The sequence below is a fragment of the Osmia lignaria genome, chromosome 12, assembly GCF_051020975.1.
Source record: "Osmia lignaria lignaria isolate PbOS001 chromosome 12, iyOsmLign1, whole genome shotgun sequence".
Taxonomy (NCBI): domain Eukaryota; kingdom Metazoa; phylum Arthropoda; class Insecta; order Hymenoptera; family Megachilidae; genus Osmia; species Osmia lignaria.
In genome coordinates this window covers 3,214,813-3,232,233 of record NC_135043.1, presented here as the reverse complement: position 1 = coordinate 3,232,233, position 17,421 = coordinate 3,214,813, and the positions used below count along the sequence as shown (strand labels likewise).

The 17,421-nt window shown below is 41.0% G+C and overlaps 1 protein-coding gene and 1 long non-coding RNA gene across 4 annotated transcripts in view; one reads left to right on the top strand and one right to left on the bottom strand.

Moving 5' to 3' along the window:
* The window catches only part of Rpb8 (DNA-directed RNA polymerases I, II, and III subunit Rpb8), a 44,595-nt gene that overhangs the window by 8,530 nt on the left and 18,644 nt on the right, over positions 1 to 17,421 (top strand). Inside the window, exons 2-4 of one of the 3 annotated variants that reach the window (XM_034321135.2) lie at positions 580 to 717; positions 10,493 to 10,576; positions 14,699 to 14,879. In XM_034321135.2, the coding sequence (XP_034177026.1) occupies positions 651 to 717; positions 10,493 to 10,576; positions 14,699 to 14,879 (332 nt within the window). In that variant the 5' untranslated portion in view covers positions 580 to 650. Of the gene's footprint in view, positions 1 to 574; positions 718 to 10,492; positions 10,577 to 14,698; positions 14,880 to 17,421 lie in introns of all 3 variants that reach the window. The other 2 variants (XM_034321134.2, XM_034321132.2) reach the window with 2 other exon arrangements.
* Positions 10,478 to 13,907, bottom strand: LOC117602750 (uncharacterized). The gene is made up of 3 exons (XR_004581020.2): positions 13,445 to 13,907; positions 11,719 to 11,980; positions 10,478 to 10,615 (listed from the first exon to the last, which is right to left on the bottom strand). It is a non-coding gene; the product is annotated as an uncharacterized LOC117602750 (long non-coding RNA).

Here is a 17,421-nt window from a genome sequence, read left to right as displayed (position 1 = left end):
AAACGTTTTATAGGAACCAATGATAGTGCAGTTTCGTTGAATTATTATCTTCATTTAATGCGAACACTTAAGTTTTTACAATTCCATTTTATTTTTGTTTTCTTATAATTGCCTAACAATTTTACGTTGAAATAGCACTTTAAAATGTTGCAAAATACAGTTATATTGTTATAACCACCGTGTTATATACTCAATTGCATAAAAATTCAAATACTAATGCAACCCGTTTAAACACGTCTTATCGCACAACTGAATATCATGAAACGTAAAAACATTTTTGAATGCTTTATGCGAAATAACAAGTGGTATATACATTAGAAGTAAACCTTAGTCAAAATCTACAATACGAATAGTAGCAACATATTACATGATGTATCTTAATGTTGACGCAATACTGGGTAATCGTTACGAGATTCGAGAAGCTGTATCGTTCCTTAACAAACTCGTGTTGGCGGTCCGTGTTATGCACTAATATACGCAGTCGGCGTTTACACGGCAGACTATGACGCAAAATCACGGCAAAAACAGGAATCGAAGAAAGTGCGTAGTTAAAACCCTCTCTGATTTGTTGCAGAACAGTCAGGGGTCTGTAGATGTCCTCGTTGACGCGATCGAGGGGAACCAGTATAAATCAACTGTGATGCTTCTGCATGCACGAGATGAACATGCGCAAACGTGTGCGCGCATCGTTTACACTGTTACACTTCGGCAATCAATGTTAGGAATTTTTTTTTTTTTCGGTATTATTTCCACCTCCCAATACCTATATTCAAATCGAGTAAATACTTTTTCAGTCGCTGTACATTATATTTTCGATTTTGAAATCTTAGTATGAATTTTATATCTATAAAATACTTTCTTAATAATTTTGCTCTTTTTCCACATTTAAAAAAATTTTTTTTTTTCTTCACTTTATATGTCAGTGTCTGGGGAATTCGAAGACGACCGTCGGCTTCCGTCATTATTCATGCGCAAGTTACAATATCCGTCAGACGAATGTCCGCGAGCGATATTTCTCTCGAGAAACGTTTATAACCCTCCAATAAACGTCGCGTGGTCGTGTATCGATCGGAATCAGTTACCGGGCTGATTTTTTCTCTGTCCGTCTCATCTCTTTATCTACCGTGGTCAGATTGACTAGTAATTACCGTGTGTTTTTGTTGATCGACTTAAGTCCGCGATCTTTTACCGGCCGTTACTTTCTGCCAATCGAAGCTATGTCAAAAACCGGTTCTTAAATCTTGGATCATTACAAAGCGTCGCGTACTTGTCCCTCTGTTCTCCGTTTCGACGTTCAAACATGAACGCGTACCACACAGGATGTATAGGCTGATTTGGTTCGATTTTGCGGCGTATTAATTAATCGGACGCACGCTTCGGTGGGCGTCGGTAAAGTAGCGCGTTTATACCATCATCTATCCGCTGTGTTTACCGCGTGTAAAGAGTACGTGTCAATAACAGAACATCGGTTGCCCTAAAGGAGAAACATGGTTAACAAGGGATGGTGTTCTGTTCGGGCTTTGTTGTACAGGTTGCACGTGCGCTCGCTTCTGCGTAAAAGGTCAAAAGATCGTGAGGGAAATCATGTTACCGGCAATTAATCTTCCCACTGAAACGTATTGAGATACCTTGCTTACAAATACACACGCTTTGCGTATATCCTCTTCACGGGGTAATAGGGTTATTATGGTTGAACATTTTAATCCTCGGACGGCGGACCATGGAGAGAGCCCCAATTTTAATTTATGTTATTTTCATTTTGTAAGTTTTACACTATTCCTTTTAAAATTAGGATAAGTTTCCGAATGCCCCCCCCCCCAAATTGAGAACTCGGGTTCAGTATATAACCTATACTGAGAGCTGGATGTCTTACCGTTTTTAAGATATCGTGATAAGAAATTTGTGTACAATTTTGGGACTACGTATACGCTATTCGATACTGCGCATGCGTTATTCAATACTGCGCATGCGCTATTCGATACTGAATATATGAACCTAACTTTACCACGATATCCCGAAAACGGTAAGACATCCAGCTCTGAAACCAACTTAAATCGGTTTCCTGTAGTTAATTTTGGTGGAGCCGTTCGGAAACACAGCCAATAATTATACTAAAATCATATTATAATATTAAAATCGCTGACTAATGGGCTAGGTTATATTTTTATTATATTTTGAAATCTCGAATTTTCTAAGTTTATTCCTTGTTAATAAGAATTACTTTTCGTTGTCTAATGGCATCGAAGTAATCACGTTTACTGCAAAGCACCCAAGGGTGAGATTCGTCCAGGATCAGTGTCTAAAGTAGTTAGTGTTGGAAATGGTGAAACGCATCGGTCGGCCATAAACCCAGCGCGACAGGCGGACGAATGAAGTGCTTATCGTTTCTCGCAATTCCTCTATAATTCCATGGCGGATTTAGTGAAATTTTTTGCTACCCTGTCGTTCTTGTCAGCCGTAATGATATCTCCTCCTACACTCTTATTCGAACCGACGACACTCTTCCACTCGAGCGGCAGTCCTTCTCGCTTTTTCTTTTTTTTCCTTAACTTTCAAGAATTTTATTGACGTATCACCGACAATTCATTCCGGGAATCATACGGACACTAATCATTTCTTAGGAAATTCATTTTTCTCGTTTCCACACTACTCTTATTGTGTTCAACCTTGTATTAGTTTTAATATTGTCTGGTTCATCTTTCAAATATTTAATATTTTCAGAAGCTCATTAAAATCTGTACAAACTTTGAAAATTCTCAAACCATCCACGGTAGTTCGAGTAACGTTATAAGCATCGAGTTGCGAAACTTGCACGCGTAATCAGGATATTGGCAAGTATTTTCTCGCTCGGGAACCCGTTTGGTCCACCTTGAAGTTCGCGAGCCTAGAGGTCCTCCAGTTTCGAAATGTCTCCCGCGCCAGGCTTAGACGCTATTTGAAGAGATTACTTTCGAGGACCGGTCCGCTTCACTAGTCGGCCTTGAGACCAGCTGACAAACCGAGGAAGAAGCGCTAACACCATTCGAAATGGTCCCTGGTGGCAGGGGGGATTGCGCAATGCTTCGAAATACCATGACATCGATTCGCCCATTCTATCACCCTGCAATCTCATCAGGCTCAGCAACCTTTTTTGAAAAAAAAAATACAAAGAAACCGTGTATATATAGGAAGTTTACTTCAAACACAATAATTTCCCCTAAAATCATTTGTATCTTCACAAGTGATAAAATAATTCATTGGGACACCCTGTATAAGCGCAAACGTGTGGTCGCTTCTTTATAATCCTCTCTTTCTCTGTTCTGCTTCTTTTTCGTTTCTCCTCTCCTTCTCACCGATGTTCAGGTCTTTTTTGTATCTTTTGCAGGCCAAATGTCGGGCCTGGCCGACGGATAAATTTATTTTCGTACACGCCTTTCGACTTCACGGGCAAAGAGATTTATGCAGAGAATTCATGGTGAACTTTCAAGCGTACCAGGATTATTCATACCCCGCGGTCGCTCGATGAGGAATTAGAGAACGAGTCTACATTCGTTTTTCAGTTAAACGCTTAGAGATAGATTTTTATTTTATTTTTTTTTTTTTTTTTTTTTTTTTTACCAAGACCTTTTTGGCCCGATAAATGTACCCTCGGTATATTTCTGCTAAGGTATATTCCTTAGGGTTATAGGGAATTTTGGGGTTCCCGTACATGTACACCCTTACAAGGGGAACTACCCAAGTGTTTACGTTCACTTATTAATGAAACTCTGCGACCTTGTTAAAGCTCGTCGAGCTGAAAATGCCTGTACCACATTTTGTGGGCAAAAGGCTAATTGTTTAAAAGATATTAATAATTAAAGTTAGTTACTTTTTACATTCTGAAGTACAACACTCACACATAGAAACGATTAGCTGATTTGGAATCAAATCCTTGGTTCCAAACGTTTTTTTAACTTGTTTCTTTTTGAATATCTATTGCAGCTGTGTTATAATCATTGCATTTATTAATAATTAATTACTAACGCTGCAATTTTTATAGAATTTAAATTATGTTTATGATTAATATTTTGACCTTTCTATAACGTTAGATAATCATCCATAACGATAGAGAGGATTACCTGTTGGAGAATTTTAATTTTCACATTTATCGCGAATAATTAAGATCACTTTGGAGTCCTCCTTAATGGCGGAACTCGTAATTCAAATCGACCGCAAGAGAGACAGATACGCCGACGTCCCAATGATTCGCGACGACCTTCGATTCGTCGAGTGGCTTCACTGATCGCCAATTCGGCTGACGTGTTCGGCTCGATGTGTGCCATTTTATTAAATCGATCAGACCGAACGTGTCCCCTTTGTGCCTTTTTCTCAATCATCCTGGCTTTTGTTATCGTCCTATCTATCCTTGTGCCAACGTTGAAATTCCTATTTCCCGCTTTGAGGCTATCGAAATCTTGCTTATATAATTATATAAGCTCCATACATCCATTGTAATACCTGGGTCGACGGGCTGAAAATTCGCCTATTAACTGGGTTTATAATCAAAACGTCTCTTAGTCGCCATTAACCCTTGATCAAAGGAAATGGGAGGGTGGTAAATACACAGGAATATAAATGCACGATATTAAAAAGAAATTAACAAAAATGTTTGATTTTTATAAGGAACATTTAAAGATTTATTATAGAAAATGAAAACGATATGATGTACAATATTGAATGAAAATTTGGGCTCTCTGCATGGTCCGTCGTTCGAGGGTTAACAATACAGAACGCTAAAATTGTGGCAAATAGCAGAATTGCTTAAAATCGCGTTAAAAATGGGCGTCCAAACGGGACTACCCCTTAAAAAGTAGCGTCGATAGAGAAGTTTAGAGGAAAGAGAAGCGAGAAAGAGAAAGGTTGTAGCTAGAGTTGAAGCGAGAGAGCAGAGGGGTGGGGGTACGGGAGATGCGTCACCGGGAGGGTGGTAGTCATACCACCCTCACCCTCCCGTGGCACTTTTGAAGGTCAAGGTTTCGCGCCCCTCTGTGTGTGCCAGCCAAGAGGATTACGTGGCGGGAGGGCGAGAGGGGGAGGTTGCAGGCGTAGAAGTGTTGGTAGACGGGGAAGTGACGGCAAAGGGGTGTGTGCGTGGGTGGCTGGGGGTGTGCGCCAGGGGTGGCGAGAGCCCGGTGCCCAGTATTTATAGCGCTTGTGAACCGGTCGATAGCGGATAGCGACACTGCGCAGTTGGGAAGCCCTCGGTACCCAAGTACACCCCTCCGTTCTTCCTCCGATCCTCCTCTATCCTTGTCCCTCCGGTTAAACCACCCCGTGTTCACCCTTTTACCAACCTCTTACTTGCTCGACCACCCCTTTCGTATCAAGGCCTTTTTGCTTCCTTTTTTCCCTTTTTCGACTGTATCCGCTCTGCCCTCTCTTTAAACTTAATTTTTTTTTTTTTTTTTTTTTTTTTTTCGATACGCCGCAAAAGAGGGACCTTTCCTCAGGATATTGGTCATGGATGCTACGGAGGGGGTGCGAAATGGTCGATATCAATATCGATTGGCAGTTTTTAGCAGCGACGGTTTCGAAGTCTTCTCAAGCGTTTAAAGAGCAGTCGTTTATTGAGAATCTGTTTCCTTCAATGAATTAGACACTGACGTGACCCTACTTAACCAGATCTTTTCTTCGATCTAAGTGTATACGGTAACCACTTAATGGCGGGTGACTATAGTCACCTGTGGTAACGAAATGGGTTTAGGCATTGGTGATCCAACACGCGGTATCGCGTGATCAGTTTCATAGAAGTGACGTCGCGTGGCCGGGGGTATTCCTGAAAACACACCAGTGTATCTTGATCGGTGTAGAAGTAGGCTTAGTGTATTATCAGTTACACGTCCTAAATATACAAAGTTGGAATCTATTTCTGCGGTAATTCATGTAACACACGTTATTGGAATATGATTATTAAGAATGATCAATTCCAGTGCGCTAATTGCGATTTTCCTGATTCTATTAACTCGTTACCTTATGTTCCACCGTTGCGTTGGGCGAATCGATAATTTCATTTGGAAATGTTCTTAAACAATTTCGACTAACAGGAAGAGATGAAATCCGTGGATAAACAAAAGCACGGGTTATTTTTAGAAGAGAGATGTAAATTGGCCGGCAAATTTGATGGACGAACCACGAGCGACAAACGCTTTGTTTGAAGAACCACCGACCTAACCAAATGCAAAATAACGTCGGTGAACCTCCCTTCTGTGTAGACAAAAGAAAAGAAAAAAAAAACACCGGCCTCAAGGTAACATAGAGTGAAAGCAAAAATAAAAAAAGAACAAGGAGAGAAGTTCGAGCAAATAAAAACAAGAAACTGTTCGAGAAGAAAGAAGACGGTAGTACTGTTGTTAGATAAAGAACTTGTCTGGAAAAAAAGGGACGAGAGAAGCTACGTATCAACGTGTGTATATGTACCTGGTGCAGAGGGTGAAAGAGGGAGAGGGAGAGAGAGAGAGAGAGAGGCGATAGTATAAGATTGGTAGGGAGTGTGAGAGAGAAACAACGAAGAGGAGAAAAGAGAGGAGGTCAGAGGGTTAGCCAGCGCCGCCCCTAACCAGCTGGCGGGGGTAAATCTATTGCCATTCCTTTCTGGGTGCATTGGGTGGTTGTCACCCCCTACTAGTTTCATCACGAAACAGAAAAAGACGGATACGGAGGAAGGAGGACGGAAGGAGCGTGGGCGTTTCTGTGAAGGCAGAGATAGAAGGTTGTGTTGGTAGAACAGAGAGAGAGAGAGAGGGCAACGATGGTGGTGATCGCTGGCAGACAATAGAGAAGGACAGGTTACGTGCGTTTCGTTGGAGAGAACTTATCGGCCGACCGTAAAGGTCGTCGTTGGTTGCATTCTCTTTACTACTTCTTGCATCTATTTCTTTCTGCACCCTCCATCTTCCACACGCAGTCGCAGGGAGTCTTTAACGACTGACTGGACCAGCCGGTAGGAACGTTAGGAGATAGAAAGATCACTGTTCATTGTGGGGATAGTATATGAAAGAAAATGATACTCTACTGGCTTTCAAAATAGCACTTGTAAATATAGTTAATAGGATCTCGGTATCAGCCGATGATCCCTGATATTAGTGGGTAGATTTACGTCACTGTCATTTATTTCATTCATCCAGCAAATGTCTAGAGCGAATCAGCTTTAGCCCTCATCCCTAAATATAGATAGCCTTATAGATAGAGCAATATCTCACTTGGTCTTATTAGTAAATCCGGACCACCCTGTATATCATATGTTCAGAAAGAGAAGACGAGGGTAGTTAGAATAGTGAGGGAAATGATAGAAGAGAAGGGGAAAAACATAATCTGATCACATCAGCTGACAGAGAGTCACTTTACCAACAGGGAATAAACTTAATCTAAGTCTTCACAGTCGGAAAACATTTTCCAACCACCCTTAAAGAATCGCTACTATAATTTTGCAAAACTATTAGTATCCTCTATAATGGCGCAAAGTTCGAATCCCAAACTAATCAAATGGTGCAGTTGGCAGTGGCAATTAGCCCTTTCAGAAGCAAACAGGAAGTTTCTTTTTTTTATTGATAAATATTCAAGAAGCAGTGGAATCCCTGATGATTCTATACTTAAACGACGCGTTAACCAAGATTTCTCTGAATGTACACGAGGGTGGTGGTGGTGTATCTGTCGGAAGGCTAGCCAGGAGCAGCATCGAGGGAGAATCAGCCCTCCTGCCCTTTCCACGATCAAGGAGCGAGAGATAGGAAAACACAATGATGGTTAGAGTGCGACAGGTGAAGAGGAAGGTTGGAGTGGGAGGGTTGAAGCATTTCGGGGCGGCGAAGAGGAGGATAGCCGTCGCGTGGAGTAGGGTGGGTAGTAGGGTAGCTAAATCGTGGGACGAGTGGGGAAGGGTTAGAGGGTGTGAGAGTCGGCTGGCAGTGTGGTGGGGGATAAAGGCAGGTTCCGTGCGTTTCGTTGGAGAACACGTACCACCGGGCGACCGTAAAGATCGTCGCTGCTCCTCTTTCCATCGCCGCATAGAAGTCGAGCAGCTGGTAGCAGGAACGTCAGCAACGAGGAACGGATCAGTCCACCGTGTGCCACCTTCGGGCTCCTTTTGATAAACCATCCGCGGAACCAGTCTCTCCCTTTTTTTTTTATTATTCCGTCGAGAAATACATGTTCGCCAAACCGAGTTTCGAGAGACAATGGAAAGTTACAATGAAACAAGGAAAGGGATGATGAAAGTTGTAAAAAGATTAAACGGTGTTGTATCAATGGTGGATCGATGGAATAGAAGGCAGTTTTGAGCAAGGCTGAGATAAGCGGAATTAAAAAAAGAAGTTAACGAGAGAAGATGAGGACCAATCAGTTGCTGTTGATGGTTGTCAATGATCCACGTCGTCAATTAGCGTGAGTAATTGGAGGAAATAGATTCTTGTAGAATTCGATGTCTTACTAGGAGAAGACCCCGACTTTTAGAAAATTTAGTATGTTTCTTCCTTACTGAAAGTACAGCAAAATGTAACGTGTATGCAGCTTTGGAATAATTTTTAATGTTTCAAAAGTCTTTCGACAATTGGCATTTTAATCGTAATCGTAAAATGTTCCTTTATCGCGTAGCGGTGACTTATCGTTGAAATAAATTTCGTGTAGGCTTCGAATTTTTAAATAAGAATAGGAAATGATTCTTCAATTATTTCGATTGGTTATCATTGAAAAGCCGATATCAGGAGGGACTTCGAATTCATCAGATGCACGTATGATAATTAGTAATTCGTTTAGATTGGAAATTTGATTTAGTGCAATAATCTTCATCAATGAAACATTTTCCTACGCTTTTATGTTACTTCTTTCAATGGAAATAACAAAGGAATAATTGTGCGCACGAGTTCATTCGGTATCGTAATTTAACCCTTTCGGGTGCGGATCATGAAGAGAGCCCCATTTTTAATTTAATTTTGTATTTCATATTACTTATATTTTCTAATACACTGTTCGTGTAAAAAGTTATTCTTTCACTATATAAGTCACTACGAATCACTTGGTTGAAAAAAGTTTCATTAATTCACACAAGATTGAGACATAGATACGTAGAAATTACATCTTCAAAGGAGGAGATAATCATTGTCAAGTCCTTTTAGAAAATACATGGAAATTTAACAAAAAATGTCCGGCACTCTTGAACAAAGCTTAGCCAAGAAAAGGAAAATGGGGAAATAATTCTGAAACGTGAATGAAAGAACGTTTCTTCCGTTTCGTTTTCCCGCGACATGTAGTCTCATTTCACGAATGTCTGTTATTTCATGCCTTTGCCGCTGAATTATCGTATCTTATTACTGTTACGCGTGTAGAGTGTGCTCGTGTACAATGCGTGTGTAAATTCAAGAGGAATTATCGTCCTTTTAGCCGCGATTTCGGAATGGCGCGCGATTCAAAATCGCCGTGTCACGCGGACGGGTCCATTACGCGGGGATATGCAACGTAGCTCGCTTCTGATTGGTTCGCGCCAAACACAATGGCGTCACGGAAAACAAGACATGCTCTCGCGCAAAGGACGAATTATGTAATTGAAACGATACCGATTATCGTCGAAATTGTCAAACGATGCCGTCAAGATACGGAATTCTACTTTCGTTACAAAATTTACGTAGTTCCAAGGACAATTTGTTTACTCGGGATGACATGTCGGATTGTAATCCTAGATTCGATACACGATACCAGCGGAGATATCATCGGGCTTCACAAGATCGCCATTTCGCTGTAAATCTGCATTAAAATAAGACTGAACAAAAGATTTTCAATGAATTTCATTTATTTATGCTTCTTTTTAATCGACTTCGAAAAAGGAGGAGGTTACCCAATTCGATTAGTATATATTTTTGACATTCTAGTGAAAAGTACAAAGTTCTACTTAGGTTCTAATAAATTAACACAAACTTATCGTTTTTGCACGTGTATATATGTATTACAGAATAAAAAAACCAAAGAAAGAAATATTCGCGTTTCGTTTTTCCTCTTTGTTGGGATCGCGCGTGATCGGAACCTCCGCCGCAATGACGGCGAATGACGGTCTTACACGAAAGACTTCATGAGTCACTCTCGTCGCTGACATCACGTGATGCCTTGGTACCTTTTTTATTTTCACGTGATATGACGTGTATCTTTAATACGAGATCTCTTCTCCCTTGTGTCTGAGATATTTTGCATGTATGCAGGGTGTGCCTACTGTACCTAGAGTTCCATAGGGAAAATGACAATGTAGGGGAATAAGTCATAATATCGGACAGAGTTTCTAATTTGCATGAAACATTTTGCTATTCGACAGAGTAACATTTCTCCGAGTTTAACACGATGGGGAGACAGTTCTGGATACTGTATCCATGACAGTTGGGACACCCAGCATATTGGTACAAAACAGAACCCAGATAATTAATGGTATTTTTGGTTTCTTTTTTTTTTTCTCGATTTCCCTACACGGCTGGCGATCAATGATGATGGGTTGCAGTGAGCAGACTCCATTGCGAGTCCGAGTCCTTCAAGATGGACCTGATCCTCGACATCAACAGCTGGTTGTATCCAATGGAATTAGGTGAGTGTTTCTTAGATAATTTTCACTTTTTTTCTGGACCTATGATCAAAACGAATTGAAATTAATTAAAAGAATAATCGAGAAAATATTTTTTATAATACACCGATAAATCCATATTATCTAGTTAGGAGTTAATTTTAGCCCGATCGCTCATCCTGCTGTCATGTTCATCGAGAAATATGTTTGCCAGCTCTAGATAAAGGAGCATATGGTACTCGTTACGCGGTGCCATGAGATTGACAGTTCGTAAAAAACCTGTGTATATCAATTTCGTAACCGGAAAATTTTAACCATCTAATACCCCTAAGCGGATCGGGGTAGGCGTCTCGAGTCCGAAGGTTGCATCGCATGAAAATTCTGTTTGCCATATTGCAGAAGCGCTGTCACGACTCTTGCGTTTGTTTACATCACGCGCGACTCTTCTGTGGGAATATCGTTTGATCGATACGTTCGAAGCATAAATTTTGCAAGATAAACCCGTGTAAGGTTTACAATCTCGTATAATCTGACATGTAGTCTAAAACTTTCGTCACGTTTATGTTTAGTAAGTTTATTATAAGCATACGCTTCGACAGGCTACTTTTCAGTGATATTTGAATAACAAAATGGCGTTCGTATTTCTGTAAAGATCAGATTTCATACGGACATTTCGAGGTTAGAGTACATCTTTATGTTCCGCACATAGAAAACTACTTTCTGTATATTCTTTCACTGACAACATATTGACAGTTCGGAATTTTGTAAGTTCGCGAGTTCCCCTGTCAGATATATTTTTGATATATTTTTAACCCGACAACAGATTTACCTACGCGTGAAAGTCGCGCAGAACATTTGCGACGCATATGGCAGCTGCGTAATATTTAGGTTTCTGTTTTCCTTCTTAAGCGAACTTCACAGTCTCCGCTTCCGGTTGCGTGGATAATGGATGCCAAATCCATTGACACGCGCTACTTCTGATTCGCGTTGAAATTCTGTTTAAAATATCATTCCTGAAATGTATTCGGGGCCAGAGAAAGAGAAAAGATACTCGTTCCGAAGGGCGTGATCATCGATGTCCGAGAATCGATAATACCCCTCTATCTTGAGCCTCTCTTTGCTGAACGCGACACGTGTTTTGCGCTAAGAGACACACGTGCACTCACCGTCATTTTTTTCCTTCACTCTCGTTGCTTTTCCACTTCTTGGTTAGGGACATCGGAAGGACGACCTTGAGTAATGAACACTGGCGGAACGTGTTCCACGCAACTCGTAGTGGGCTACTAGTGGCATAATGTATCCAAGTACTTTACTTCAAAGTGATTTCCGACATTTTTTTTTTCCAGTGACAACGGACTGTGTTTAACGCGTTGCACTTTTGAACACGCGAGTTTCTTCTTAAGGGTCTTCAGAAGAAATTCTGTTATCCTAAAGTAACGTTTGTTATCTGTCATCTTACTGTTATTGTTTCTGTATTAATGAATTGTCGAAATTAACGATTAGGTGGTAAATTTTGAATAACTGCATCATCATGTTTTGTAATGAAAAGTGGCTCGCGAAAGGGAAGGGTATTCGTGATTAACGTGTATTAGATTTGTAAGTGCATCCAAGGCCACGTCACGCTGCAGCAACCCCTCCCTTCCCTCCCCTCTCTTCTGTACATCGTCGTTTTGACTCGCCCCACGGACGGTTCTGGATGTAACCCGTTGATTCGGGCGCTGCAGAGGGAGTGGGTGCGTCACACCCACTGAGGGCAGGGGTAGGAGAAGTAGGTGGGGTGCACCGCATCGCCGATCTACCCCTGCCAACTTGCTATGTTTACAGATTCATATCCTGTTTTCTTGTCTCTTCTCTGAGAAGTTTTCCTTTAGCGTAAGCCGCGAAAAGAGTGCCATTCCATTAACCCAAGTCAGGTGTGTGTGTGTGTTTTTTTTTTTTTCAGTTTCTCATGCAATTTAACTAATCATTGAAATTAGTTATCCTATCATAGGAAACTAAAGTCAGAAAACGGCAATACAGAAGTCGCGTTTACAGTTGTCAGAGAAGAGTAGGATTTTGCAGAAAGGAGCTTGTCGATCGTGCAGGACTAAACGAGTATGCGACGAGGGGGGAAGAGTAAAGTGGTGGAGGAGAACGAAGGTTAGTCCATAGGGCCAGGCAGTTCCGCTGTATTGACGCGCGGCGCACAGACTTGCGCGAGATGACGCAACCTTCCTCTTCTCCCCTCTCCATCGTGCCACATTCTGCTCGTCTCCCCTCTCCCCGGCCTTTTGTCCCACTCCTCTCTCCTGCCTCACCCGGCAGCTCCCATAAGTTCAATGCCAAGGTCAAAACGGCCACGACTCGTAACCGTGTCGGTCGCGATATTCGTTCGCTGCTGAAAGAAGAAGTGGCGACCGTGTGTGTTCGCGCGTGTGTGTTTTTTCATCGGTTGCTCTGTGTGCCGTCGTTTCATCGCGTATTCGCCTTCAACTTTCCTCATTCGCGGTATCGTGCGCACGTTTTTTCCTTCGACGCGACGGTCAGTATTTTTCGTACTCCGCCGTCGCGCAACTAACCTACTTAATGTACGAAGATGCGAGCATCGGACATGTTAAGTTGCACGATGTCACGAAGTGTTTTGGATTATTTATCAATAGTCGAACGTTCAGAGTGCCACGAAAAAGGAACAGTGTCAAGATGACAGGTGTAACATCCGCCTAAAGGTGGATATAAGTTGTAAATCGTGATGCGTCGATCTGCCATGATAGGTACAGTGCAGAAGGGAAATGGTCACCATGACAGGTGCATGAATATATTCGAATGGAAAACGAGAGTAAGACGTTCTGCGCCGTGAATGCGAATGCGCATCGTGCAAAAAAATGGATATATAAACTATAGTTGTGCTCTTACTGCTTTTTCCCCCGACTTGTGTGCTTGACGTCACTAAGCAAGATGGCGGTTTTTGGCGGATCTCGGGGCACATTAAAGCTCCGTACGGCGGGGGTGCTTCTACGTTGCTGAATGTGTTAAACGATATAGTTTCCTTTCAAATATATATCCTTGTGTTTTACATCTACCGCCTAAATTCAGTGCATTAGAAGCTCTGTACATTCGAACGGGAACAAGTTTAACCGTACTCAGGTTAGTCGCTGTCAGTGTCAAGGTTATTGCGGTAAATCACGCGACATACATATTCTTTGCCCGTCTAGCATTGGTTAATATGGCCGGGAATGGAATACGGTCCGTGGCATCGCTCAACTAGATAATCTATAATCATTATATCATTATTGTGATGTAAGCCTAACCCACGTATACCTTCATGACACGATCAATTGATCATTCAGATTTTTCTGACTTGCTTTCTAGTCGATGCTTATGCATTGTCCTCTCGACATTGCCACGGCCGGTAATATTGATTACCGTGTGCTATATCTATCATCGATATAACGCGGACTTTTAACCTTGACCCCTGTTCTCTTAGAAAATTTTACACGCTCCAGATTGGGCGTGTTTTATTAATACCAAAAAAAGAAAAAAAACACAAAATGTGTGTTACATATTCTTTTAGACGCGTCTTACAATTAATAATTTCAAGCGTGATATAATTCTTGTGTTTGTTCTAATAGACTTGCTTTTGTCAACGTTTGATTAATCTTACTTCCGCTCGTTCGAAATGATTTGATTTTTTATCACGACAGTTTCTCTTCTGTTACTTACGTCGATTTATTACATAATCAACAATGCAGCGCAGATAACCGACGCGTGTAATATATTACGGTTTTTGTGTATCGTTTCGAAGTAACGTGTCGTGTCACGTTCGCGTAACATATGTACAACACGTAAGCCGACGATTAGGGAAGGGGTAAACGCCAAATGTTCCTCGTGTTTTCGTCGCGTGTGCGTACATATATGGTTCGTTTTGTGAAAATAGCGAGAAGACGAGTCTTATTGGTTTATGTTCACGCAATCAACCGTGTGAATCTCGTTAAACGTGCCGGAGCGAACGTCTGCAACGCCCCCAATGTATTTTCGATGCAATTACCTTGGGGCCTATTATTAGACATCGGTTTCCGTGTTTCCGACATTACGGCTTTTTATCGTATAACGATATTTATAGTAGCAGTTTTTCTTACCATTCTAATAATTATCTTTATTTTGTTGCAGGTGATAAATTTCGATTGGTACTTGCAACGACCTTGAGGGAGGACGGGTATCCGGATGGAGGGGAATGGAACGCGACGGAACAGGAAGGAGGCTCCAGAGCAGACAGTTTCGAATACGTGATGTCCGGTAAAGTTTACCGAATCGAAGGTGACGAGGCCAGTAACGAGCCCAGCAGTAGACTGTAAGTAAACGTATAACATTTCATTTCACTTATTAATTATGGTATTCATAACAGAATAAAGTATACATTTGCAATAATAAAAAATACCTACAGGGGCCCTAGACACGTGCATATTTTGCCTAGGGATAAACATGTCCCCAAGTCTTATAAATTCTTCCACCTTTACCAATCACGAGTTAATGAAAAATAGGAATTAAAGTGAAAATTACATGAATTAGCTTATCAGCATCGCTATTTTATTCTGTTACGAACCACCGTAATCACGCGGCGTATCTCCGTGCGTATGTACACGCACGAACACGTCACAGCGTGACGTCATTTGCACGCGTCGCCGTGCGTAAACGCGCCCTCTTTCTGCTGTGATCTCTGATTGGCTCGCTTCTACTGCTCAATGAGGTTTCGTGGGAATTATTCAAACCTCTAAGAGCCGGGGAACCTTTATTGGTCGTAAAACAATATTTAATATTCGTACCGTTATAAAAACCAAAACGTGTCGTTTTGCGCGTAAAACTACTAAAATATAGTTATTCATTAAATGCTACAATCATTTCATGTGGTATATTAAAATAAGTTTCTAGGAATTTTGTAAACTGGTATTACCATAACCTAAAATTTCAACGACGCTTATGTAGGTTGCATTTTTTAAATAGAACAATCGTGACGAATCGTTAGGGAAAAGCAGAATTGTGTAAAAAGGGGGTTCCATGATAACCTTGATTCGGCCTTGTTGTTTATCGTTTAACCTTGAAACTCGTTTCTACCATGTTGTGTAGTTTACGTATACGGTAAAGGTCGCTTTTGATGTTTGATCAGTGTAGGTTGTGTCATAAACTGTAAAGCAACGAGCCTCTGGTATTGAATGTAGAATGTCCTCTGTGTTTGTGTGCCAAAGATAGAAGAATGCAGCGTGGCCGACGCTCGATAAGATAAAAACCGAGTAGACTGGCATAACGTAAAAGGGAGTTTAAATCGTGCGTGCTGATTACGTAATTGTTTTCTTTTATCGACGACTCGTATTCCTGGACACGATTCACGTATTTTTCCATCGGTATCTTTTATATTATAAAAGTTCTGTAGAACGAAATTTACTTAGGTTAGGAAGATCAAATTGATTAAATTTAGTTGACAATCACAGGAGGTTATTAATTTTAGAGGAGTTTAAGTTTCGACAGCAACTTCCCACCATGTTGGACAAAGTACTTAACGTCACGTGACACCTCTTCCCGTTGACGCGAAATTAATCAGATGAATAGGTGTTAGTCGTTGTAACGTGGAAAATGATTACAAAATCGATTAGTTTGCGACCCTTCGCAATTTATTACCGAAAGTTAGCTTTGTATTGTGGTTGGAGGTGTTCATCGTCTAAAAAAGCAATTTACTTCCACGTCTTAATGCTTTCGTATCGATTTATTGATTTCTACTGCAGTGGTTTCCACGTTTATTTCATTTGACAGTTTGGGTGGTAATTTTCTTCTAACATTTTATCTGCATAAAAATACAGAAGGATTAACTGAATTTTGGTATATAATCGTTCAACTGATAAAGAAGAGAATTACGAGAATATTAACACGGCCAATGAAGTCTGGATTTTCATTGAAATGGTTCCGTATGTTTTTTAAAGATACCGACCACCGAGGAATCGGAAAAAAATATAGAATTTATCATTCAACTCGTTCGGTCGGTAAAAGCAGAACGGAAACAGCGAAATAAGCTCTCGGAGAACAGGGAGCCACTCTGCGTTCACTCGGTGGGTAATGAAGCGGGTGAACACAGCTGGTGGTATCTCAGTTTTCTGAGGGCGTTAGCAACCCACGTTGAGTTACCTGCTGGTCTCTATGGTGATCTTATGGAATAACAAACACTTTGAAGTATCATTGTGGAGGAACATTATAAAAAAAAACGCTGAACGAGAAAAATGCGTTAAACATAACCTTAATACATTTACACGCATGAAATCACATAATTCCTTATTTAATAATTCTTTGGCTTGAAGACAAATAGTCACAGTGTTCAAATAAAAAATTATGATGGTCTCGAGCACAAAAGAAATGCGGATTTATATGTACTCTAGTACAAGTAGCGAGAGAAGGAAAAATCATCTAAGTTTCTACGGTACAAAAGATGATAATCTAATTTAATGGCGACCAGCGTGTGTACGCGTCTCTTGATAAGTCCACTAAACAAGAGACGGTGACAGCTGAGAAGTAAATTTATTGATCGGGGTCGCAACAGATTTCAGAATGGATATAACTAATCTGACGAAACGAATAACGCGCAGGTACGCACCATGCCGTTACTATAGCAGTGACACATTCTTAAATGAAATGAGATTGTCATCGTTGGTCTTCTTCATTTACTATTAGTACAATTTAGAAGTAGTGGCTATATTTGAAAAGTTGATTCCATAACCATAATGAAAGTGACCTACAAGACTTTAATAAAATGTTTTTCCGTCTATCGTTCACGTGTACGAGAAAAAGAGTATGCGCAGTGGGGGTGCGCAGTTCACCTGCGCGAAGAACGTAAAGTTCGCGCATTTGAA